This window comes from Dipteris shenzhenensis, chromosome 30 (assembly GCF_047967505.1).
Source record: "Dipteris shenzhenensis isolate YYH24624 ecotype China chromosome 30, Dip_SZ_1.0, whole genome shotgun sequence".
NCBI lineage: Eukaryota > Viridiplantae > Streptophyta > Polypodiopsida > Gleicheniales > Dipteridaceae > Dipteris > Dipteris shenzhenensis.
The window spans coordinates 14,092,638-14,119,869 of record NC_141625.1 but is presented as its reverse complement, the minus strand read 5'-3'; the positions used below and the strand labels follow the sequence as shown (position 1 = coordinate 14,119,869).

Genomic DNA, 27,232 nt, shown 5'->3' with positions numbered 1-27,232 from the left:
AATAAAAAATGTAGGGTTTATATCTAATCAGTATGCTTAACTCTAAGGGGTTTTCCAAGCCATTTAAGATGCAAACAGCTACTTGTGGATATTCAGAAGAAATGCTGAAGGTTGAATTTGCTGACCAATGACCAGGTTTGGAAATGCAGGTTTAAAATTAGGTACCTGTAAAGATTCTGACTTATGGATGGGTCGCCCCTCCAAAAGCAAAGAGAACATAGGTAGTCAAGACACAGGACTGATTTCTGTATCTACAACTTCCCCTCGATTGCCGGTAAGTTTCTCTTCTTGGTAAGTGTATCTCGTGTTGTTATGGCACAGTATCGCTTCATGTATGGGAAATATTTTGGCAGGTCAGATGGTATAAAACCTTCCGAGAAGGCAAAAGGCTTCAACACGCCTGCACATTTGTTTAACGATCTAAAAGCAAGCAGGATTTGTTTAACTTAATGAGAGCTTTTATATGTAAAGCAAGATAAGGATTTACTTCTTGAACTTATGAAACAATAATGACATACTTATTCTAAGATTTGGCCTTGATAAAACATCTGTTGTATTTGCAGTTAACAGGAAGGGAAGAAGGCTCTTGTTATGAGCTTGCTGAAAGAATTCCACGTGGAATCGTTTTACCATTGCAAACATCAATAGATCTTGCATCAGGTGATCCCACAGGAAATGTGACAGGAGTTGAAGGTCTTGCTGGGCTCATAGCCCTTCCTTATGCACAAAAGACTGGTATGGAGGAACTTTACGAGAGAATTAAACTTTTGTTTTAGCTTTGCTTTATGAGCATCTTACCGAAATTGAGCGACATGAAGTTGTAACATCTACCTGCTAGATATACATGCAATAGATAGAAAAGAAAAACAGTTCAAAGCATGGCACTACATACGAGATATTGGGATTTGTTAATTTACTTTTTATGTTAGTTGATAAAAAGCTGCTCTTATGTTTTATTTTTGGATGTTTGGGAGCCTTATATTAGCACTGCCTCCTTAGAGGTAGCCCTATAGTGGAGGATTGGAACTCCTTTTGTGAATTTCCACTTTTGTGTTTCATTTATGTAGAATATGTTACAGAAATTGCCTTTAAATAGCCCAACTCCCTTAAAAAACAATATCTTACAGAATTTGCCTTTTAATAGCCCAACTCGCTTAAAAATTGTGTGGTTTCTCTTTTGCATCCAGAAGGGCTTGCTTTTACCACTATACTAGGAGGCAGTTTCCACACACATTTGTGCACTCTTGTTTTACTACCTATGGAGCAGAAAGAGCATTTCATTTATACGACTTATGACACAATTCTATAGGTCTGATGCTCATTTTGATCCCTAGAAGTATCTCAAAGACATTGTCTTGCTATTTTGCAGGACCTGATGTGCAGCTGGAGGTATATCATGAGCATCTTATCTGCTTACTACAACCTGTGCTAACAAATGAGGATGAATTCTGTCTAAACCCAGAAAGATTTGCCAATTATTTGAGGTTGATTGAAGCAGTTCCATTAGTGGAAAATAATTCCTCAAAAGTGTCTAGTTGGGAGAAGGTGGACGGAATGGATCCGCTTTCTTTTCATTCATATATCATGATTCATCACAGGTCAGATGCATTCAAATAATTTTCAAAGGGTTAGTAATTTTATCGGCTACGCCGAATTTCGAATTTTTTTTAAGTGTTTCGATTTTTAAGAGTCGGACTTCCCTTCGTTACCTAAAAGGGATGTTATTGCATGTGGTCCAGATTTTGCATAGTATAAAATCTAAAGTTTTGCCTGTAGACTCTCGGAAGGATTTCCATTGAGATTGTTTATTGAAGGAGACTTTAGGTTTATCTAAGAAATCGATAATGTTTACTGAAGGAGACCTTACGTTGTTACAAAATCCGGTTACCTTAGCTATACCTTTGAGGTTGGCTGGCCATTTAGGATCAGAGCTTTAGATTAAAGGCATAGTAGCCCAAATTCATTATTGGTTGTCTTAATTGAGACTGTCCGTGGAAGCAGTGCTTATATTATGGCATGATCCATTAAAAAGTTTAGTGCTAGAGGAGGGTCGTGTCACATTTTACTGTTGATTGTAAGCAGGGTTTGACGTGGTTTTTGACCCTTGTAGCTATGGTCTTAATGTTCTTCCAGGGACATTCCATGGATTTAAAATTAGTATAGGGGACCTTAAAAATATATATATCAGCCCCTCCCATTGTTTTATGCCTAGAGCAGCCTGAACCAAGAGTACCTTAGCGAGAAGTGAGGATCCTAGATGGGCTGAGGAGGATTTGAGATAGGTCATCTCATTGATTAGGACCCAAGGGGTTAATCGGCCCCAGTGGATAGCTGAGGCCATCCACATTGAGCAGTACAACAATGTAGAGCAAGACCTTTGTCGGGCACATTGTTACTTGTTTTGGCTTATTGTGCCCATGCTTTAGGGTTCACCGAGCTAAGTAGATCCCTCTTGGAATAAAGAGCTCATGAAAGCTCGAGAAATGGGCAGTTATGCTGTCTTTTTTCCAAGCAGGCTGCATTGTTTTTTTTTTTAAAACAAAGAAAAGACTTCTATTAAGTATGAAAGAACCTCCAAGAGCAAAGCTCAACGGAGGAATACATCATGCCAGGCTGCATTGTTTTTTTTTTTTAAACAAAGAAAAGACTTCTATTAAGTATGAAAGAACCTCCAAGAGCAAAGCTCAACGGAGGAATACATCATGCAAGGCATGAGAAAACCACCTGATAGTGCAGAATCAAGCTCCTATAAGAAAAAAGGTTGAGGCTGAAAGTGCCACCTCCACCTTGGGGAGGACTCCGAGAGCCTCCCCACTCCCTGAGGAAGAGAGGCCTCTGAGTAGATGCTGCCCGGGAAGACCCCTACATGCTCATCTGCATGCTCGTCTGAATGGCCACTAAGTTGTGTACACTATTTGTCTAAATACTGGCCAATGTGCAAGGTGGACTTAAGTACCATATAAGGCCTCTGTGCATCTGCATCTCCATTTATGCCACTTGATATGCTCACTAGAATCTGCCATGAAGTATCCATAGAGGCATGTGCATGTTTGTAAGGAGAGCCAGGGATGCCGTCTAGAGACATGGCTCAACCAAATGTCATGGAACCGAAAGAGCCAAAGAAGAGACATGTCTCTCATAGAATACTTGAGGCCCTGAGAGAGAAAGCCAAGCTCCCGAGCCCCAGGTCATGAAAGAAAGGAGAAGGCATAAAGGTGCTCAATAAACTAGCAATCCCCTTCTAGATGATCGATGCTTAGCTGCAATAAGCAATGCTGAATAGTCTCCTCAGCAAATAGCAACGAGTACAAGTAGAATATGCCCCAAACCTAGACTTCTACCAGTTTCCTGCAATACCTCTGCAAATAAGAAGCCAAAAGAAAACATTGATTTGTCTATTCTTGAGGGATGTCTAGAGTCTTTCCGAAAGAAATATGAGAATTGTCCCGATGAGGAACTCTGGTGGGATACCAATCTCAAAGACTGAGTTGAAACTTCTTAGCATTACTGACCATGTAGCGGAAGAAGGGAAGGCTCTTCTCTCGGTGCCTTGCATCCATCCATTCCCACTCCCCATGGTACCACTGCAAATACTCTATGGGGACACCTCCACAGAGCCAAAGTCTCTATGAACCAAGGGAATGTGATCTGGGTCAGGGTCTAGATACCATCCTGAAGCCAAAAAACACGGCTTTAGTGACCTACAACTTTGATAGGCTGAAATGGAATATGCATAAGTATACCATCCATAGATCCAAACAACCTACTCCTAGAATGAACATAAAAAATAAAGGCATCCCTGTCAGATCGTCGTAATCCCATGACCTGAAGCGGGATCTCTATTCTCGTAAAGACCCCTAGCCAAGTAGGTTGAGAACAAGGCCTGTCACTTGCAAGAACCCAACCCAAGAGTATAGCTGCATCAATCTACTGAATTCCCCTTTCCCTTCCTTTGAGGTAACTTACTGATAGGAGTTTACGATTGTTTGGAAGCGTTTTGAAAATCTTCAATGAACTTAGAGAAAGCGAGACTTCTCTACCATCCAGACCACTACATATAATGAGAGCTATCAAGTGATATGCCATGATCATCAAGTATACTATCATTCCACATGATAGGATGCCTATCAATCTCTTCCCGAGAGGAAGGAGGAACTCTCTGAAGAGTACTTTTTAAGGTGGCCCAAGCTTTCAAGATAGCATTCATACAAGGGGAGGAGGAAGCCCTGAGCTGCGATGAGATGAGGATCCAAAGATGTTAGGTTCTTTGCTGAACTCCAAAAAAGGATATTTCTTCCAATACCTCGGCCTTTACCCTAGCCAAACACAGAGTTAAGTGTAGAGTTTGGGAGGATAAGAAGAACTTTGTTGAGGCAAGGACAAGCATAGCTGAGGAGTCAGAGAAGGAAAATCACCAAGAAGAGAAGAGAGCAAAGAAGACCAGGACAAGGGGAAAGGTATCGAGTAACAATTGATTCAAGGACAAGTACAGGCAAGGGGTCGGAGTAAAAATTCTTTAAGACACACCAAGAAAAGAAGAGAGTAAATAAGATTGGGACAAGGGGAAAGATATCGGGCATGCAAATGCCTTTTTTTCGCATGAAAGAGACTCTTTTAAGTATCAAAAAATCCCCAAGAGCAAAGAGCTCAAGGTAAGACGTGCATCATGCATAGCATGAAAATAAATTGAGAGGGTAGGGCCTTACCTGATTAAAAGTCTAGGACTAGGGCTGAAAGTGCCATCTCAATCCTATAGTAACCTCTTAAAAGAAGGGACAACCTCTTCATCCCCTAAGGAAACTAATATCTAGAAATAGCAGCCCTGGAGGACTGTTGCATACCCAACTAGATGGTCATGAGAGTGTGTACGGTGTTGACGTCAGTGGGGATGTCATAGTAGCTAGTCCCTGCTATGTGTGATGGAGTTTATGGTTTTCAATCTTATGAGTGACTCTCGTGAGATTGAAACTGCACTATGTTGTGTTTTTAGAGGATGAGTTTGGGAATGTTCCTAGATTCATCTAGGTATATGTTAGGCTGAAATGCTCGCTATGATCTCCCACTAGGTGTCTACTAAAGCATGTGCAGATCTGTTTGGGGAGGAAGTAATAGCATCCTGAGAGCATGGCTTAACTAGGTGAGACCAAGAAGAGCCATGCCTCTCATGGAAAACCTAGGGCCCTCTAAGAGAGATCCAAGCCACTAGGCCCAAGGTGATGAAAAAGGGGAGGGGGCAACGAAACACAAAAGTGTCGCAATCCCCTTCCAAACTGCCCTTGTCTACAACACCAGAGGCAATGCTGAATGGATTCATCTACTGAGAAGAAGGATGGGCAACTTGAACGTGGACCTCCACTGATTAACTACAATCCCCCCATGAATAGAAAGACAAAAGAAAAGAGTGATTTTTCTATTCCTGAGATACTTCCAAAGCCTTCTCCAAAAAGATTTCTGCACATATAATAAAATATGAAATCTGAAATTCCTCCCAATGAGAGGCTCTAGGAGTCGTCCAGCCTCTAATGCTCATCTAGAATCTCCTAACATTGCTAAAAGTGTAAATGTGAATGCATTTGAAGTGCTGAGGGATCAAGATATGGATACTAAGTCTAATGAAGAGGAGAAAGCAATCCCTAGTGCACAAGGGTTTGAGAGCAATGAGAGGCCATAGATAAGGCTACTGTAGAAAACAATGAAGTCCTTTCATTAAGGTCAAGCCTAAGGGGAAGTAGGGGAGTTTGTAGCATTAAGCTAAAGAGGTGATTAACTCGGAATCGTGAAGAAAGAGGAGGTTGTCAACTGGGTTCATTATGTCAAAAATAGTCAATCCAATGACGTACACCATTCAAACATCTTTCCGTTTTTTGAGCATCAAGTTCAAGGCATGACATGAGTTTAAAACCTGAGTTACTAAGACGATGGGATTCAAATCTGACTTTTTGGCCTTGTAAGTGTTCAAGGTAGAAGGTGACAACAAACTTCTCTAACCAATGCAGAAAGTGGACATCTGTATAGTCCGTATGACTTTATGGACCTAGATTTTCTGACGATTCTGTCATCCACTTGTTTTCCAACCATTTCTAATAGGTGGCAGTCTGTACAGTATGGATTTTTCCAGATTTTGCACATTATTGGTTCTACTGTCAGTTGACTTTAGCAGCTGGCTCTTCTTAGTTCCCATTTGTTGTTTGGATCTTACATTTGCAAATCAGTGAACAGAGTTGACTTTGAAGTTGCCAAAACTATCAGAAATTGGGGCTTCAGAGTACATTGACAACACATTGCAGGCATAATTGAAATTCTTAGTGACGTTTGGGGTTTTCTTTGGATTTTCTTTTTCGCTCATTTGCTCTCTACAAGTTTGGGGCTTTTGCCAAATTTGCAGGCAGAATTGCAGTGAGTGCTTGGTATTGCCTGATAATTGCATTGGTCTCTATGCCTTGAAAATTCTTCTTTTTAAGGTACTGTGCAGCCCTTGATTCAGAGGACAAAGTTTTGTTGGATAGACATTTGCAGATTTTTGCAGTCAATCTACTTGTAGCCAAAAAAATTTGCAAGGCAGACTTGTGCATTTGGTTCTTGGTTGTTGGAAATGGAAGCGACATAACGTGAGAGAATGGAGCTGAAGCAAGATGGAAATTGGAATGAAATTGCAGCAACAACAATGATCTACAAAGCTAGGGTAGTCATAGACATGAAACCCTAGAATGAACCCTAACTAGGGTTAAAAGATGTGTGGTGACTAACAAACCCACAAACTCAACCTCTAGCTGAGGTTAGGGGTAAAAACCCTTAATGAAGGGAAAAAATGCCCCTAGCCCCTTATTACATGTACCATAACATTGGCCACTGCATTAGGAAATATAAATATTTCTAACACCCCCTTGCAGTGACAATGTCACAATGTACGAGGTAAACATCAAACACCAAATGGATTTAAGTTTAAAGCTTTGTGAAAAGCCTCAAACTTTGGATGATGTAATGCTTTGGTGAAGGGATCTGCCACGTTCTGATGTGTAGGGCTGAAGAGCAAGCTGATGTCCCGTGCATGTACCTGCTTCTTGACAGAATGATAATGAATTTCAATGTGTTTCGTACGAGCATGAAACACAGGATTCCGTGCCACTGTACTAGCACTCTACTTGTCAGCGAGAATTGGAGTAGGCTTCTCCGATGATGCATGAAGATCACTCAGCAAACGCCTCAGCCAAATACACTCGACTATGGTCGTGAAGGCTGCCCTGTACTCAGCCTCACATGAAGAGGTAGCCACTGTAGACTGTTTCTTGCTTAAGCAAGAAATGCATGAGTGCTAAAGAAAGAAACAGTTACCACTAGTGGATTGCCGAGTATCAAATTCACCAGCCCAATTTGAATCACTGTAAGCATGTAAGTGAAAGTCACCCCCCTGGGAAAGAGAGAACCAAGAGTTTGGGTGCCCTAGAGATAACGGAACACATGCTTCACAGCTTGCCAATGTGAAGTCTTTAGAATGTGCATAAACCTGCTCAATTGGGACACTGCATATTGAATGTTCGGACGTGTGTTGCGTAAATAAATAAGGCATCCCACAGGCTGGCTGTAAACAGAGGCATCAAAAGGCTCGCTAGCATCATGAACGGACAGCTTAAGCCCCTGCTCCATAGGAGTAGAGATGGGCTTGTAATTCTGAAATCTGAACCGTTCCAGGAGCTTACCAATATACTTGGACTGCAACAGCCCAATACCTCTATCATCTTGTATAAAATGGGTGCCCAAATAGTAGTGAAGCAACCCCAAATCTGACATGTCATACATCGGCCATAATTCAGCCTCAAAATCTGCAATTTTTGCAGCATTAGTACCATTCAGTAGCATGTCATCGACGTAGAGAACAATGATGAGCAAATCCCCACCTTCCTTCCAGACATAGAGGGTACTCTCATGCAGACTGTTCTGCATTCCTTGGCTAGTCAAAAAGGCATCTATCATTGCATACCAAGCTCGTGGATCTTGCTTCAAACCATACAAGGCCTTTCTCAACTTGCATACTTTGTCTTCCTTGCCAGGTTCCACAAATTCAATGGGCTGAGAAACATAGACTTAGTGGTCATTCGAGAAGTGGGAGCAAAGGTTTCATTATAATCTATGCCTTTCTGTTGTGCATAGGCCTGTGCTACAAGGCGAGCTTTGTACCTATCAATGGACCCATCTGATTTCTTTTGAGCTTATACACCCACTGGCATGCCAATTGCCTTCCTGCCGAGCAGGCAAGTCCACCAACTCCCAAGTGTGGTTTTTCGTAATGGAGTCAACCTCTGCTTGCATTGCTTACATCCAATGCACATTGTCTCGTGCATCATCAAAACTATTAGGCTCATCTGCCTCAAGTCTGTTGCTGACCCAAGCAGACTCACAGAAATGGGCATCCTCAGCATCTCTAGTGCCACTCCGTGTATGGGTAGGAAGTGGTGCTGAAAGTTCGTTGTCCTCAAGAGCGCGGAGCAGCCAAGGAGGTATTGATCTTGCTTCCTGCACTGCTTTACGGCATCATCAATCTCTTCTTAAGAAATAGGCTCAGCCATAGGCTGAACTGAGGCATCACCCACTAAAATATCTTGCTGCAAATTCTGATTTTCCACTGGCATATCAGGTGCAGCATCAAAGGAAATGGGCAGCGTCCCGTTAGAGGGTTCAGAAGGTGCTACGGCATCATCAATCTCTTCTTAAGAAATAGGCTCAGCCATAGGCTGAACTGAGGCATCACCCACTAAAATATCTTGCTGCAAATTCTGATTTTCCACTGGCATATCAGGTGCAGCATCAAAGGAAATGGGCAGCGTCCCGTCAGAGGGTTCAGAAGGACCTTGATTTCTGTCAAAACTTGCAAAGGGCAGATCTCCATTTTCAGCAAAGATAACATCCCGATTAGTGATAACCTTCTTGGTCACTGGATTATAAAGTCTATACCCCTTGCTTTCACTGCTGTAGCCAAATAAAGATGCACGTCTCTGCCTTGTCATCAAGTTTGCCATGCAACTCTTGAGGCACATGTGCATACGCTACACAACCAAATGTACAGAAATAGCCCACATCGGGCTTATGACCAAACCATGCTTGATAAGGTGTCATTACCTTAAGATCCTTCATGGGACACTTGTTTAAAATATGATTTGAGGACATGATGGCTTCCATCCAAAATTTGTGTGGCAACCCTTTTGCTTTTAGCAAAGATCTCCCCATCTCCAAAAGTGACCAATTTTTTCTTTCACCCTTTCCATTCTACTGAGGAGTATACCTCACAATAAACTGATGTGTAATGTCCTTCTCGGCAAAAAATTGTTGCAATACCTTGGACATATATTCCCCCCTTCGATCTGAATGGAGGGTATGCAACCGGCATGCAGATTGATTTTCAACCAAGGCAACAAAGTGTTTGACCACATTGCAAACTTCATACTTCTACTTAAGAGCAAAGACCCAGGTAAAACATGTGAAGTCATCTATGAATGTAATATACTAAAGATAACCTCCAAGAGATGGAGTGCGCATGGGTCCACAAACATCAGTATGAAGGAGCTGTAATTTTCGTGTAGCCCGGATTGCACCATCCTTGGGAAAGTTAAAACGATGCATTCTACCCAAAATACAGCCCTCACACATTTTGTTTGGAGGAGTCTCCAAACGAGGCAAGGCATCAACCATATTAAGCTTCTGCAATAACATAAGGCTGCCATAATTTACATGCCCAAACCTGGCATGCCATAACTTTGCATCTTGCATGATGGTAGAGATAGAAGCCACAAAAGCTGAATATGCTCTTTTCTCATAGGCATCAAGCTGAAATAACCCACGACATAATGTACCGGTGAAAACCAAGGCATAATTTTTCTCCCTATCACGGATTGTACATCTATCATCCTCAAAGATTACTTAGTAACCTCTTCGAGAGAAAGAAGAGAAAGAAGAGACAGAAAGTAAATTCTTATTAATCCCAGAGACATACAAAACATCCTGGATGCAAAGATCTGAACCATCCACCGTTGTGAGTGAAATTTCCCCAATCCTTTAACTCAAAGAATCATTGGCACAAGAAATTGTTTTGCCAATCGGTGCATTGGAGAACTTATCAAAGAAAGATTTATGTGAGGTGATATGGCAGGAAGCACAGCTATCAGAGTACCATGTCTTAGCCGTCTCATTCATGCTGAAAATACGTGACTCCCAAGAAGCATCATAGCTGCAAGTATGAGCATAAGTATCCTTAGAACCTACATGATGAGTTGAGCCAGAAACTACCATACTAGACTCTTTCTTCTTCTCTTTTGCAAGCCTCTCGTGGCATTCTTAGATGTGATGACCACACTTTTTGCAATAATGGCACTTGCCTTTCTTGAAAGGCTTTGAGGCATCCTTTTTATCTTTCCCACCTGAATGTGCATGTCCAGAACCACTGCTAGAGGCATGACTTGGCTGAACTTTCTTTTTGCCCTTATCCTTCGCTTAAAAAGCATGCTCCCTACTACAAGAACGTGAAGCCATATTCTTTCGCGTCTGCTCCTCCTGCAACAAGAGTGCTACCAACTCTTGAAATGTGAGGCGATTCTGATTCCCGCGCATCGAAAAGTTGAGAAACGTATGAAAAGAAAGATAAGATTCTGGCAAGGAGTTCAAAGTAATGGTAACAAGATTTGTGTCCAGAATGATCTCATCAATGTTTAAGAGTTGCTCTTGAATTTGGGTGACATGTTTTTGCATGGAGTCACCTTAATCCATGTGCACATTATCAAGCTCTGTGCAAATATGAGACTCTCGCCTCATTACGAGCTTGATACATATGTTCCAAAATAACCCAGGCTTCTTTAGTAGTCTGGCAGGACCTAATATGAGGGACAATAAACTTCTTGATATACAGTGAAATCAAAGACAAGGCTTGAGCATTACGAGTATCCCACCTCCTTTTCTCTGGAGTAATACTTGCAGGTGCTTGCCCAACCGGGGCAGCTTGTTTCCTTGTTGCCCACGACCTGCACCACCACCACGCCCCCCCCTTGCTGTGGAGGAGTACCTGTTAATATAGGACCGGGATGGGCCTCATCGCTTGTAACATAATCCCAGGCGCCCTTGGCAACTAATAGATTGCGAATCAAAAAACTCGAAAGAGGGTAGTTGGTGCCATCCAACCGATCCTTCTTGGGCAAGCAACTGAAAGACATCATTCGGATTTCGTTGTGCCATTTGAGCAAAGAAAAAGAGGGAAATATACTCAATAAAGTTCACTTGCTGTGAACACCCTACTCAAGTAATAGATATGATTGCCAAAGCCTATACTAGGCTTGAGGATGCTCCTCAAATACACCAGAAAGATCCCGTGCTGTGGATATGTGCTGCAATATCAAAGTTTCCCCTAAAAAACCAGCAGCTCAACAAGGCATAAACCCAACTGAATGCTTGATTGTACCTGCAAAGGCAAACCCCATTGGCACAAGGGCTAACAAATGCAAGAAATTGAGAGAAAAAAGAGCTCCCAATGCCTAGATCTTAAGTGTGGCTACCATCAGATCCGTATTAGAGCCGAGGATGTGCATAAAACCGCTTTTAAAAGCAGGTTTGGACATTATGAGTTTTTGGTAATGCCCTTTGGACTTACCAATGCTCCAGCTACATTCGTCATGCTTATGAACGATTTACTACGTTCGTATATCGGAAAGTTTGTAGTACACTTTATTGACGATATTCTGGTATTCAGTAAGAGTATTACTGAGCATTATGAACACTTAAGAATAGTGTTCAATAGTTTGAGGAAAGCCAGTCTTTATGTAAACTATACTGTGTATGGTAAGACTTGAATATTTAGGATTCATAATTACTCCTGAGGGGGTAGAAATGGATCCAAAGAAAGTGGCTGCGATACTGGCTTGGCCAATCCCTCAGAGTTTGATCGCTTTGCGATCATTCTTGGGATTTGTCCAATTTTATCGAAGGCATATTAAAGGATATTCCGAAATAGTATCGCCATTGATTGATCTGACCTCAGATAAAGTATCTTTTATATGGGGACAGAATCAACAGGAAAGTTTTAACACCATAAAACAAGCTGTGGTCACAAGACCGGTGTTAAAAATAGTTGATTCCCAGAAACTTCCTTGAAATCGATGCAAGTGGCATTGCGGTAGGAGCAGTTCTTCTCTAAGAGGGAAGGCTAGTAACCTTTGAAAGCAAGAAGCTTTCTCCTTCTCAACGAAATTGGCCAACTCATGAATTAGAGTTGTATGTTGTTGTCCATGCTTTGAAAACATGGAGACATTATTTGTATGGATTAGAGTTTTATGTGGATGTTGATCATGATACTCTGAAACATTTTTGTAAATAACCTGACTTGAGAGGCCGCCAAGCTAGGTGGCAGAACTCATGCAAGAGTTTAACTTGACGATTCGGTACCGAAGAGGGAAGGATAATAAAGTGGCTGATGCATTGTCATGCATTATGCATAACATGAGTTTCACGGTGTTAGAGAGTGCTCTAATGACTGAGATTAGAGAAACTCAAAAGGTGGACGAGTTTGTCCAGAGCCTTTGGCCTAAGGCTGATGTATTAAAACCCGGGGAAAAGGATGACCTGGCATCCAGAAAAGGCCAAACTTATGCAAGGTATGCCATAAGGGATGGTATGCTAAAAAGAAATGGCAAGGTAGCAGTACCTAATCAGAATGATCTCAGGCAGAGAGTCATTCAACAATGCCATGATAGCCCATGTGCGGGACATCCAGGAGTCGAGAAGACATATGATCTCGTGAAGCGAGATTTCTTTTGGCCAAAGATGAAAAAACATATTCATGAATATGTGACACGTTGTTTTTCGTGTCAAGTAAGGCAGAATGGGTGAAGCCACCCGGACTTTTACAGCCCTTGGAGATACCACTAAGTAAGTGGGAGAGCATTTCCATGGACTTTATTCTAGGGCTGCCTACGACACAAGGTGGATATGATTCTATCCTTGTGGTGGTTGATCGTCTTACCAAGATGGCTCACTTCATTCCAACTAGAGAGTCTGTTAGTGCCCCGCAAGTGGCGGATTTGTTTATTAGACATATATTTCGTTTGCATGGATTACCCAAATCCATAGTGTCAGACAGAGATGTCCAATTTACCGGTCACTTTTGGACTGCGGTATTTGAGACACTAAGGACTGAGTTGGGAATGAGTAGTGGGGATCATTCAGAAACGGATGGTTAGACAGAAAGAATCAATCAAATTTTAGAGGATATGCTTAGAGCATATGTGTCATTGAGGCAAGATACATGGGACAAGTGGTTACCATTGTTAGAGTTTGCCTACAATGATAGAAAACATTCCTCTACTGGGTTCAGTCCGTTTGAGCTGAACTATGGTTATAGGCCAATGAATCCAACTATAGTTGGAGTACCTCAGAAAGTACCTAGTGCCGCGAACTTTATAGTTCAGATGTGGGAGATGCTAGCACTTGCGAGAGCTAACATCCGCCAAGCTATGGATAGAGCTAAGGCATATGCGAATGAAAATCGATCCGCTAGAGAATTTAAGGAAGGAGAAAAAGTTTTTCTCAGAGTTCCTTCGCACTCTAAGTCTTTGACTGCAGAAGAGTGTGCTAAGTTATCACCTCGATATTGTGGGCCATGGTTAATTCTAAAAAGAATAGGCAAGGTAGCCTATAAATTAGAATTGCCACAGGGTTGTAAGGTGCACCTAGTGTTTCATGTTTTTCGTTTAAAGAAATTTTTACATACAGGTGACTCACTAATCGAGGGTGTTGTTTTATTTCAGGAGATAGAGGATAATGCAAGACGCAAACCAACAGGAATCCTGGACCGAGGAACAATGCAAGTGCGTAATTGGAAGGTACCCACGGTGTTGGTTGCATGGCATGGTCTACCTCTATGAGAAGCTACCTGGGAATCCGTATACCAGTTACGGAGAGTGTTCCCAGACTTTATCATTGAGGACGCTGATGTTGAAGAGGAAAGGAATGTTACGCTCAAGTCGAGGTAACATCACCTCGGAAGGATCAGTCAACATTTTCCTTTAAAGGATCAATATTTGTATTATATTTGTTTGGGCTTCATGTAAAAGATTGAAAAGGAATAAAGGTCAAGGTCCTTGGTGTGGGTGACATGACACTAGACTAGGTGAATCTAAGGCTAAGGGACTTTAATGCATTAAGTGTGCCTAGGGGCAAATGTTTCAAAGATATCCCAAGAGAGGGGTAAATAATGCATTAAGGAAGGGCCCTAAATTGAGGACATGTGGCATACTAGATCCATCTAGGGAGTTTGGGGCTCGTTGGAATTAAGCAAGCAGAGAGCTTTGACGAAAGTAATCTTTTTGTGATTTCAGAAGAGGAGCTTGCAACCAACGAGGTTGGCTGGGAGGATAAACCAAGTGCCCGTGCCCGTGATTTGACGATAAACAGGAAGAAATAGATTGGAGTGTAAAAGTAGAAGCCCCAAATGATAGTAGAAGAAACAGTGTACCTTGCTGGTTTTTTTGATGGAAAAAGATCAGTGTCAAAAGAGTGACAAAAATTGACAGTTTATCGAATTCTGTCGAGAAATTTTTCGGCCTATTCTGGATTTTGTTTTTATGTGGGTTATCTTCCCATCAACCATTTCTTTCCATGAAAATGCTGAAATAGAGCTCTATGGATGTGGAGAGGAAAAGTGGTGGAGGGGTCTTGTAAGAGAGGATAGGGAGGCAGGGCGGTTCACGTAGAGGCAAAAAATGGATTCCCCTCCATGTTATGATTCTATTCAAGTCCGCATGAGACCCTTTAGGATCTAGGTGCACTGTGAGAAAGAACGTTGCATTAAAGTCAAAGAGAGAGAGAGAGAGAGAGAGAGAGAGAGAGAGTTTATTATTGTCTTCGAAAGATCGATAGGTCTATGAGACTGGTGGAGCTACCAAACAAGCAGAAAGGGTGGAGCTACCAAACAAGCATCATCATTCATGCTAAATGCTAAGTTCTAAGTAGTACATAGTCATATCACATGGGATACCATACTTGCCTGCTGGCCAAACCAAGGAGTGAAAGAGGAGAGACTTGGTCTGAGGGTCCTGAAAATGTGAGTGGAAGCATTGTCTCTCTGTCTGGTTAATGAGGCATATCCTCTGCTCAAACGGGCCTGCATCACTAGCCTCGGTGTGAAAATAGGACCGGAGAATAGAACCCTAGATAGGTGTATGATGAAACAATCTCAACTGATGACCCATCATAGGTGAACTGCGCTCTATGTACAGCTGCTTGTGATGTATTGAAGATAATGACCTTGGTTTTTCCAAAGTTGACCTTGAAGTCATGTGACTCGCACAGAGAGAGAGAGAGAGAGAGAGAGAGAGAGGTTTAGGAGGCTTAGAGCATGTTCGAGATTATTATGAACTAGCTATAGTCCCAGGTAAAGATAGATGGCCTTATTTACATTAGTTTAAGACTAAGAGTCTTTGGGTCTAGGCTTGAAGTCTTGATTAGCGCCTTTCCTTCTCTATAGACAGCCCACGTTCCTTCCCAGTGGGAGTATGGTATTACAAATTGCATCCTCTTCTGCTTATTTGAGGTCCATTGTACTATCAATGGTTCCTTTTCTTTGCATCCTCGTAATCCTTGACATCATTTAACAATAGGTGCACTGATAAACATATTGCCCCTTATCGTCCCAATGGTAGTGTGTGTTGCTATAATCTTGGCCTACATCCCTTTTATGATGGTTCTTTTCTCATACTCTGAATGGCTAGCATCTTTTTAGGACATATATATATATAGTGATTGGCTACTAGTGCTATTGCTACTAATAGTTAGTGCTACTGCTAGTGGTTGGTGCAGCTACTAGTGATTGATGGTGCTATAGTGCTACTAGTGGTTGGTGCAGCTTCTATAGTGCTGTTGCTAGTGGTTGGTGCTACTCTAGTGCTGTTGTTAGTGCTACTGCTAGTGGTTGGTGCTACTACTACTTCTAAGCATCCTTTACTTCAGCCAGTTCTGTTGCTTTTTCCTTGAGCTGAGTCAAGGTGAGGCTCTTCTGAAGATCCAAATCCTCATACCTAGCTTATTAGTTTGCATGAGAACCTTGTCCCTTGCCATCTTGTCATCCACTTGTGCTTGTGCCGCTCTCTAGAGGACACAAAGTATGCCTTCTAAACCCCATCCAATCTGCGGGATTTTTTCCTTAATGAGATCAATATTGTCTTCCATACATCCCTCAGGCAGCCCCCTATGCATGGACTCAGGGCATTGGACACCCTGGTTTCCTGTTCTCTTGTCCCCCATACACATCCCATGTATTGGTTTTATTATCTACTGCTGCTGTAATTGTACCCTTCGTGGACTTGAGCTGGGTGATGTCCATATCTCGAACCATGGATACCAACTGCGGTGCAGGTATGTTGCATTACTTCTGGATTACCTCATGTTTTGTCAGGAACGTTCCTCTCCAAGGAGGCAAGTCGAAACTTGACTTCTCTAAGCTCTTGCTGTAGAAAATACTGTGCGAGGGAAGTGAGGAAATACTGTGCGAGGGGTTGCGAAAAGGTGGAGCTGAGGGGGAGGGGGGACTGGTGAGCAACACTATGCAAGGGGGGCCTGAGAGGCAGAGTTTTTGGGGGGGGGGGGGGGGGGGGGGGGGGCTGAGTGGCACGGTGCAAGGGGGGGAGCCGAGAGGGGCAGCTGAGGAGTTAAAACCATCTGAAGGGTTGCTAGCTTTGTGCCTAATGCAGATGAGTATATTTCAATATAGTTGGGGGGGGGGGGGGTGGGGTGGGTGGGAAACAAAAGTCGAATCAAACATGCTGAATTAGACCACCCAAAGGCTGATTTTGGTAAGCCACCTGACATCACGAGGATAACAATTTAGTCATCACATCTCCTTCAGTGTTTATCAAGCTTTCTTACTCTTGAATTGCTCTCAAGAGTGCAACTTGTTCTTTTTCTACTTGCCTCCATGTCTTCGTTGATGTTTGGGACATGTATTGATATAGTATGTGGCATGGTGCTTGGGTTGTTTATGAATCTTTTTATGTAAGTTAGGTTGGTTCTTGTGTACTAGTATGTCAAGATGGAGTCCATTTTCTGTTATCCAGGTATGAGCTTACAAAAAATGTTGGACGTGGAGGATTTGGAGAAGTATGGTTCGCTGTACTAAAGAATTGCTCCACTGAAGAAAATATGGGCGAGGTATACTGGCAGCAAGTTCCTGCAGGATCTTTGGATGTGTGGAATCTTGATCCTAATCTCGAAGGAAATCCTTCCTCAAATTCATTCAAAACTGGGATGAGGACCGGTAGAGATCAACAAAAGGAGCTTTATGTGTTGAAACGGATTTTGGTGCGTGCTATTTAGCAGTTGTGCTATGCATTGTTTTGTATGGTTTCAGAAGCGTCAGATTTGATCCTTTTCTTGTGTGGATTTATTTTTCTACTTGCAGCTGAAGTCCAATGCTATGTTTCCTTTCTAGAGAAACCATTCTTGCTAGATGACTGCTCTAGGACCTCAATGGGAAAATACCAAAATCTATTCTTCAGTGTAGGTAGACAGGAGGTCACTGTGCACTAGTCACTATGTTTCCTTTCTAGAGAAACCATTCTTGCTAGATGACTGCTCTAGGACCTCAATGGGAAAATACCGAAATCTATTCTTCAGTGTAGGTAGACAAGAGGTCACTGTGCACTGGTCATTAAATGTGCATGGAGCACATAAACATTCAAACGAATGTATTTGAAACACGTAAAACAAGACACTAACCTTTTGTGGGCGAAGGCGACTGGTTATTCCACCCAGCCAACCTTTGGTAGAAGCAAGCTTGAAATATCCCTCACATTTTTTTCCTCCTGCATGCTTTCTTCAAAGCCCACAATTCCCTAAATGAATCTGGATGCCACATGTCAATAATTGGAAGGCCCTAGCATACACCCTTTTTACCTCTCTCTTGGGTACACCTCTCTTGGGATAACCATTAATTCCATTTGCCCCTTGGCAACTCACACATTTAGGTGCATCTAGGCCTTCAGCCTTATATTCATCTAGTCTGTGCCATTTTGCCCTTACCAAGGACCTTGACATTAATTACTTGAACCGCTTACATGAAGCGCGGTAAAATATAATACGGAGGGCAGTCCACACAAAAGGAAAATGTCCACCGACCCTTCCGAGGTCATGTTATCTCAACTAGAGCATAACATTACTTCCCTCTTTAGGCATTAGTGTCCTCGATGATGAAATCTGGGAATACTATCTGCATTTGGTAAATGGAAAACCAGGTAGCGTCAGATACAGGCAAACCATGCCATGCAACCAACACCGTGGGTATCTTCTGATTGCATACTTGCATTGCTCATTGAAGAGAGTGCAAGAGGAGTTGGACAGACAACTGAGCGGTGGCCAGAACCTAGAATTCCAGAGCACTGATCACGGGGAAACTCAACTGAAGTAGTGCATGGAGAAGATGCGCGAGGAGCAATGGAAAATGTGCATCTTATTGGATCGGTCCAGGATTCTTGTTCGTTTGCGCCTTGCATTATGCTCTATTTCTTGAAACAAAACAACACCATCAATTAGAGAGTCACCTAGGTGCAATAACTTCTTTAGATGAGAAACATGAAACACTGGGTGCACCTCACAACCTTGTGGTAATTCCAATTTATAGGCCACCTTGCCTATTCTTTTAAAAATTAACCACAACCCGCAATATTGGGGTGACAACTTAGCACAGTCAAAGACTTGGAGTGTGAAGGAATTCTGAGAAAAAATTTTTCTCCTTAAATTCTTTAAAAGATCTATTTTCATCCGCATATGTCTTAGCTCTATCCGTAGCTAGTGGGTGTTAGCTTTTACTGCATTTGAAAAATATAGTTCGCGGCACTAGGAACTGTCTGAGGTAGGGACTATACAACCAGCAAATCCCTCGCGGAGTGAAAACAAAAAAAACTCTTGTAGGCCAAGCCTTGCAGAATCGAGCATGCCTCGCGACTGTCGCCATAGAGCCTGGGGTCCCACGCTCCCAGGTGGAGCGGAGGGTGTAGATGATATCTTGCTAGATGGTGACCAAGGCAGCCGAGGGTGGAATTGGATGACTGCAGTGAGCAACCCAAATGTTCCACACAGTGATACTGGCTACTACCTCCCATACACTGTCCTCCGGAGGAGAAGAAGGAGCTAGGCTATCAGGAGGGACCGCCTCATGGAGCTCTATCCTCTGAATGCTCTGACCCTATATCCGGTAAGCTGGGGAGATCTCATCAATCTGGAACTCATGTCCTCCCTCAATCAACTAGGCCACCATCTCCCAAGTGTAGTCCCTCTGAAGACTCTGCATATGGGTCATAATCTTGAGGGCTCCTATTCAAATCCTCACTGCGCTATGACAGCTCCAAAGTCAGTGCGGTGCAACAACCACCTTATTCTCCTTCCCTCTTCGGTATCGAATTGTCATATTAAACTCTTGCATGAGCTCTGCCCACCTAGCTTAGCGACCTCTCAAATTAGGTTGTTTACAAAAATGCTTGAGAGTATCATGGTTCACATCCACGTAGAACTCTAAACCATATGAATGATGCCTTAATATTTTCAAAGCATGAATAACAGCGTACAACTCTAATTCATGAGTTGGCCAAGGGAGAAAGCTTCTTGCTTTCGAAGGCTACTGGCCTTCCCTCTTGGAGAAGAATTGCTCTTACCGCAATTCCATTTGCATCGGTTTCTAAGAAAAATGTTTTTTGGGAATCAACAATTTTAAGCACCGGATCACAGACTGCAGCCTTCTTTATGGGGTTAAAACTCTCTAGCTCTGTCAAAGGCGATACTATCTTGAAATATCCTTTGATATGCCTTCGATTAAACCGGACAAATTCTAAGAATGATTGCAAATGCGGTCAAACTCTGAGGAATAGGCCAGGTCAGCAGTATCGCAGCCACTTTCTTCGGATCCGTCGCCACCCGATTAGGAGTAATAACGAACCCCAAGTATTCAAATTTTACCATGCACAGCACGGTTTTCTTTTTATTCACATACAGACTGGCTTTCCTCAAATCATCAAACACTTTTTTTAAGTGTTTACGATGTTCAGCAATGATTTTGCTGTAAACAAGGATATTGTCAATAAAGTGTACGACGAACTTCCTGATATATGGACGTAGTAAGTCGTTCATAAGCATGTTGAATGTAGCTAGAGCATTGGTAAGTCCAAATGGCATTACCAAAAACTCGTAATGTCCAAACCTGCTTCTAATAGTGGTTTTATGCACATCCTCTGCTCTAATCCGGATCTGATGGTAGCCACTCTTAAGATCTATCTTGCTGAAAATCATTGCTCCATGTAATGCATCTAGCAAATCATCAATATGAGCCATCGAATACGTGTGCTTAACAATGATATTGTTCAATCCTCTGTAATCTATATACAGAGACGAAAAGTATCATCCTTTTTCTTCTTCAATATCACTGGCGAAGCGAAAGGTGAGAAACTGGGCTGAATTTGCCCCAACTTGAGGTATTCTTCAAGTTGCCTTTGCACCTCAACTTCTTCAATAAAATTCAATCTATAGGGAGAACTATTTACGAGTTCTACCCCCGAGATAAGTTCAATATTATGTTGAACATTCCGCTGTGGGGGTAAACAATAAGGCAACTCATCCCTAAAGATTCAGAGAACTTCTCAACGATTTGACTAGCCAACTTGCCCATCTCTCCAGCTTGGGTAGCGTCAGTGCTAGTCAATGGACCGTCAATCGACTCTACCGATGCTGTACAAAGAAACATAAACTCTTCCTGGTTTTTCAAACTTCCATCATATCCTTTTCACCTCGCAAAACATATAGCACATCGTTCATCTTGAACTGATAGCAGCCATAGCAATGACTGCTCTTACAGTTGCCATCCTTGCAACCGGACTGAATGTTTCTTCATAATCAATGCCATATGTCTGTGCATATCCCTTGGCAACTAATCTTGCCTTGTATTTGTTCACAGAACCATCTGCATTGTGCTTGATCTTATAAACCCACTTACAGCCAATTGCATTCTTGTGTTTAGGCAAAGGCACCAATTCCCATGTAGCATTTGCTTCCAAGGCATCCATGGCTTTCTCCCATTTTTCATTTCCCATGGCTTGTTCAAAAGAAGTGGGTTCTGGTTCCTGTATCACTTTGACCATATAGGCATAGTGAATGGCTGTAAATCCATCATATTTCAGCCTATCCACAGGATACCTAGCTCTGGTAGACCTGCGCAAAATAGGCTCACTTCCAGGTGCTCTCAAAACATCCCTGGTCTTCCTTACTCCAGGTGTAACAACAAAAGGAATACCCAACTCATCATTAATGCTCTGTTCTGAGCCACTGGATTCACCATCCACATAAGAGTGACCTGCATTCACATCAAACATGGGCTGATCCACCTTCTCTTTTCCTTTTCGTGATACCTGCGTACCACTATCTGCATTGCTTTGAGGAGATTCTCTCGATCTCAATCTGTCTGTCCATGGCGAAGTATGTGAACCACTGCTAGAGGACACTGTAGGTCCACTGATATTTTGTGATTGCTGCTGTGAATTCTGTGCAACATTACCATTTTGTGCATCTACATCAATCATCACATTTACTGGTTTATACCAGCTGCTCATCTCATCAAAAACAACATCTCTGCTCACTGTAAACTTACGAGTAGAAGGGTTATAGCATCTATACCCTTTCTGATGCAGAGAATAACCAATAAAGACGCACTTCTCAGCTTTTGGATCCAACTTGGACCTCAACTCATCTGGCACATGAACATAGGCAATGCAATCAAAAATTTTCAAATGAGAAATGTCTGGTTTCCTACTAGTATACATCTCCTCTGGCGTCATGCCATGTATTGCTGCAGTGGGAGTCCTGTTCATTATGTAAATTGCTGTAGCAACTACTTCAGCCCAATAATAATCTGGTAGATCTTTTTCATTTAGCATGGCCCGAGATACCTCTCCAATATGCCTGTTTTTCCTTTCTACAAGTCCATTTTGCTGTGGGGTATGACTGCATGAATATTGCTGCTTTATACCATGCTCCTGCAGGAACCTTGCAAACTCATTTGAGAGGTACTCTCCCCCTCCATCTGACCTTAGGCATTTTATTTGCAGGCCTATTTCTTTTTCAACCATAGCTTTAAAAGCTTTGAAGTGCCCAAGCACTTCACTTTTCTTTTTCATAAAATCCACCCAAACTTTTCTGCTGAAGTCATCAATAAAAGTGACAAAATAGTGACAGCCTCCAATAGATGCAGCTTTAGTAGTCCACACATCAGAGTGGATTAATTCCAATGGCTTTTTACCCTCTTGAAAATGTCTAGGAAATGGTTTCCTTGCCTGTTTTCCAAATTGACAGGCTTCACAAACCTTATGCATTTCTGCAACCTTGAATTTAGGCAATCTTGCAACAATATTTTGGGCTTGCATTGATTTAAGTCGCTGTATATTAACATGACCAATGCATTTATGCCAGATATCAATATCTACAACTACACCGGTCCCATGTGCAAACATTGCTGCACTCAATTCAGGCATGTCCGCATCCAACGTAAACATCCTGCCCTTCTTCTTTCCTTTTGCTATCAAGCGACCGTTAATTTTCATATCCTCAACAAAGCATCCATGAGGATTAAATCTGACCTGCAAGCCCTGCTCAACCATTTGACCAACAGAAACCAGGTTCTTGGTGATGTTCGGGACATGAAATACATCAGACAGGTATTTCTTTTTCCCATCCTGCATAGACAAAGGAATTTTATCAATCTGCACAATAGGATGTGCAGTATCATCACCAGTCTCCATAAATCCTGGTTTTTTCATTTTCCTTGCATCCTGCATCCATTCTGCATGACCTGTCATGTGGTTTGACGCACCTGAGTTAACATACCACACATCATTTCGTTCTTCTGTACTTGTCATACAATTGGTCATATGCTGCACCATAAATAGATGCTCATTTCTGTCATCTCCCTGTCTGCTAGAAGATGCATAATTGCCTTGCTGCAATTTTCCATTCATAATGTCATTCTGCTTTTTGTAGCAGTTCTTAGCCATATGACCCATTTTACCACAGTAGTAGCATTCAACATTGTTGTTTGCATTTTGGCCTCTCTGCCATCCACCACGGCCTCTTTGGCTCCCCGTGCCTCTAGAGTTACCACGTCCTCCTCCATAGGACTGGTTTTCTTGAGTTTGCTGCATATTCTGATTTCTACCACGGCTTGCAGATCGGCCTCCTCTACCTCTACCTCTGCCTCTACCTGTGCCAGCATTTGAGTAGAAGACAGTTTCTTTTGAAGTTCCTCCTGAAGAAGATGCACCCCCATTTCTCTGCTCTTCAGAAATTAGAAGAGCAAACAAGTCTTCAAAATCAGAAAATTTTTCATGGACGGCAATGGATGTCCGGAACTGTGCATAATCCTTTCCTAGACCATTCAAGGTCACAGAAACTAGATCGTCATCTTCCACTAGCGACCCAATGGAAGCAAGTGCATCTGCAATTTTCTTCACCTTCATGTGGTAGTCATTGATGCTCAAATTTTCTCTCTGCACATTGTGCAACTCCTGTTTGAGCTGCATTTTCCTGGCTTGTGTATTTGTGCTGTACATTTTTGCCAAAGTATCCCATGCCTCCTTTGGCGTACTTGCATCTTGAATATGCACAATCATAGAATCCGAAATACTGATAGACAACCAGTACATAACTTTTCTGGCTCTCTCATGCCATCCTTTAAATGCCTGCATTTCCTGTTGATTGGGAACATTAGGAAGAACTGGTTCTTCTTCATTTCCTGTAATGAACTCCCAATAGCCTTTTCCCAGAAGGAAATTTGTCATTCTAAACTTCCATGACTGGAAGTTGTTCTTGTCAAGCTTTTCAGTGACAATCTGTGAAAGAGAATCAGATGCCATTACAGAACACTGCAAAATATTCTGTCACTGCAAAAAAACACAGATTTTGCCTCACACGGGCAGATCTGCAAAACTGACGAAAGTGGTATTTGACCACACAGTCACTTCCTAGTGACGATTTTGCATCAATAGGCAACAAGCATGATTCTGCAACTCCCAATATCTCTGCACACATGCATACGATGCAATTTCTGCGTTAACTTTTCACCGACCAGCAGAGTAGTGGTCGCACAACAAAAACAGGGCCTTTTTTTGAGTGCCTGCGAAGAACTGCCCTCTCGCCACACCACGAAGGGCGTCTCAATCTAAGACAGTGCACTCTTGCACTTCTGGCTGTGCTACCTGCAGAGATTTGCTCCCAAACTCGAAAAAGGAAAGCAACACTGGTCCTCTTACCAGGACACCGCGAACTTGGTTTGCTTTCTTGAGCTCCTTACCACGAACAAGGCTCTGATACCATGTGAAGATAGTGGGAGAGAGGGAAGGAGTCTCACTTGCGGCTTTCTCCAATACACAATGGGGGAATACACACACAGGTGGAGGCTGAAAATAGTTTTCCTCTTCTTAGTTGTGAAAGCCAAAAGAACTCTAGTACAAAGAAATAGAAGAACCCTATCTGTGGGTCTCAAACCAAACTCAACTAACTAAGGTGGCATACTAACTGAGCCACGAACTAGAGTAGATAAGGATAGCTGTTATCCAGCTATTATTCGTGGGTGGTGTACCAACCGCATCTGCAGCTAACAAGTCGGTGACATAAATGCACAACGGTCACCCTGGCATATCGCGAGTGGATCTCGATATCTCAACAAGGCCTCCACTGGGACACTAGATTTCTGCAACCTCCTTTCGGGATAAGGTGGATGAGACACTCTGTAAGCGACCCAGGCATCTCGTCAAAGTGCCAAATGGCCTGCAGGGCTGAAGTAATGTAGTCTCCAATCATATCCCAAAATGCAATGAAAAAAGAAGGGGTGAGGCCATCCGAACCTGGGCACTTGCCCTTGTGAAGGGCTAAAAGTGCAATCTTGAACTCTGTGTTGGTGAAAGGTGCATTGAGCAAAACATGCATATCCGGATTCACCAACAAAGGGATGCTTTGCCAAATAGCCTGTCTAGCATCCTCTCTATCCTGTGTCTCAGGATCAGCAGTAAGAAGGGTGGCATAAAAATCTGAAGCTATGCGTAAGACATCATCAGGCTCTGTCTGTAAAACCCCATGGGATCAATAAGCTGGGATACACTCTCTCTGTCTAGGGCCAAGAGTAGAGAAAAAGTGTTTATTGACTCTAGCACCCATCTGAATCCAAATGGACTCCTGTGCATGAAAGGCATACTCTGCTCTCTGATCAAGCAATATCTGCTGATGAGCCCTTGCTGCAGCAAGACGCTCCTAAATCCAAGCATTTGAAGGCCGTTTCTGCTCTTCCCTCTGCAAAGCTACCAACTGCTAGCGAACACCAATCTTATGTCTGAGAATATCTCGTCTTCTGGTACAAGCAACTGAGAGGTAGAAGTCGCTAATACCAGAAAGGGCAGCAGCTACTTGTGATGGATATGGCTGCCCACCTTGGACATGAGAAACCCATATCTTCAGGGCTGCCTTTGTAAGGTCCTCCTCTGTGTACAAGGCATCTGGAATCCTGATGCTAGCAGAGCGGCCTCTCAAGTGAGGCTCTGAGATAGCCAACACAACAGGAAGGATTGCTTGGGCAAAAAGCAGAGGTTGCTCACAGTCCCTCGCAGCCCCCCGCTCACCCCTCGCTCAGCCCCTCCTCGCTTAGCCCCTCGCTCACCCCCTCACTCAGCCCCCCCCCCCCCCCCCTCGCCCCCCGCTTACCCCCTCGCTCAGCCCCACGCTCACCCTCCCCGCTCAGCCCCTTGCTCACCCCCCCCCCCCCCGCTCACCCCCTCGCTCAGTCCCTCGCTCACCCCCCCCCCCGCTCACCCCCTCGCACTTGCAGCCCCGACTTTTTTTTTTTTTTGGCCCCACTTGCAGCCCCGACCTTTTTTTTTTTTGGCCCCACTTGCAGCCCCCACCCCCTCCCCCCCCCCCCCCCTGCTTGCAGCTCTGACCTCCTGCAATCCTTTCTTTACCTGCCGCTGCCTCCCCCATAATGAAGGGAACAGGGGGATGAGGACAGGAGACTAGGCGGGAGACCCTTTGGTCCAAATTTACATACGCGAGGACATGGGGAAGGGGAACGGTGACAAGGGGAAAACACAAAAGCAACTGAGTATGGTTTGACAGTGGACAGCACCGCGGCCCAGAAGAAAGGGGCCCACCCAAAGTTCATGCCGCTCACCACATCCTCGACCACTATGGTTACCACCACTATTTCACCACCATTATCCACCTCATCATCTACGCCACCTCTCTCCTCCCCCTCTCTTGCATCATCATCACAGGTCTCCTCTCCATCACCTCTACCTCTCAGTCAGCCACCCTTCATCACCTCGTCCGGCCTCACTACTCCTACATACCACTCCTAGATCACAGCGTTCCCACCCTCAGTACAACCTCAGCAGCCCACCTTTATTCCAACCCCTCTCGAGATTCAATTCCCACGTGGACCCCCACCAGATTCTTCGGACTCCCTATTGGCTGAGATACACAGCATTCGGGCCTGTCAGGCAGAGCTAACACATTACACTCAGGAGCAGGCCCGATACACCTAGGAGCAGGCCCGCATTATACACGAGAATTATACACGAGCAGGGCACCCTTATCCAGGGGCTCAGACACGACATCACACAGCTTCGAGAGGAGCTCGGGACCCTCAAAGCAGCGCCTGGAGGGACCCTAGTCACAGAGATGGAGGCACAGATAGCCACGATACAGTCGGCTATAGCAGAGACGACTAGATGGGTAGATGTGGCGAAACGGGAGCCTGCAAAGGCAACCGTTTCAGTCGCCATACAGAAGCAGCAGCAGAGGGCTTCGAAGGCCCTCAACATCTAGATACGAGGGATCACGCGAGACAGCACCAGCACCACTACGACGCCCATGGAGGAGGCGATCACCTTTGTGACCACCACCATGGGGGTCCCCGACCATGGCATAGAGGGAGCATGGTGTGTTGGGAGAGACCCCAACCGAGAGCAGCCCCTAGTCATTCGCTTCAGAGATTCACATGCTCGACTAGCGACACTCCGACGTCGAGCCGCCCTACGAGAGCATCCCACCCTGTCCATGGATGAGGATTTGACAGCACTATAGATTGAGGAGCGACAAGTTCTTCTGCAGCAGCGAGATGTTCAAGGAGGAAAAATGGGCCGTGGTCTAAGATGGTAGGTTGTTAACCGGCACCCGTCGG

At 43.6% G+C, this 27,232-nt stretch overlaps 1 protein-coding gene across 1 annotated transcript in view; it reads left to right on the top strand.

The window, feature by feature from the left end:
- LOC147881746 (uncharacterized) overlaps positions 1 to 27,232 on the top strand; it is a 246,312-nt gene that overhangs the window by 65,259 nt on the left and 153,821 nt on the right. The window contains exons 6-9 of the mRNA XM_087401787.1: positions 150 to 274; positions 564 to 735; positions 1,370 to 1,598; positions 17,085 to 17,328. Coding sequence (XP_087257913.1) covers positions 150 to 274; positions 564 to 735; positions 1,370 to 1,598; positions 17,085 to 17,328 — 770 coding nt within the window. The remainder of the gene's footprint in view (positions 1 to 149; positions 275 to 563; positions 736 to 1,369; positions 1,599 to 17,084; positions 17,329 to 27,232) is intronic.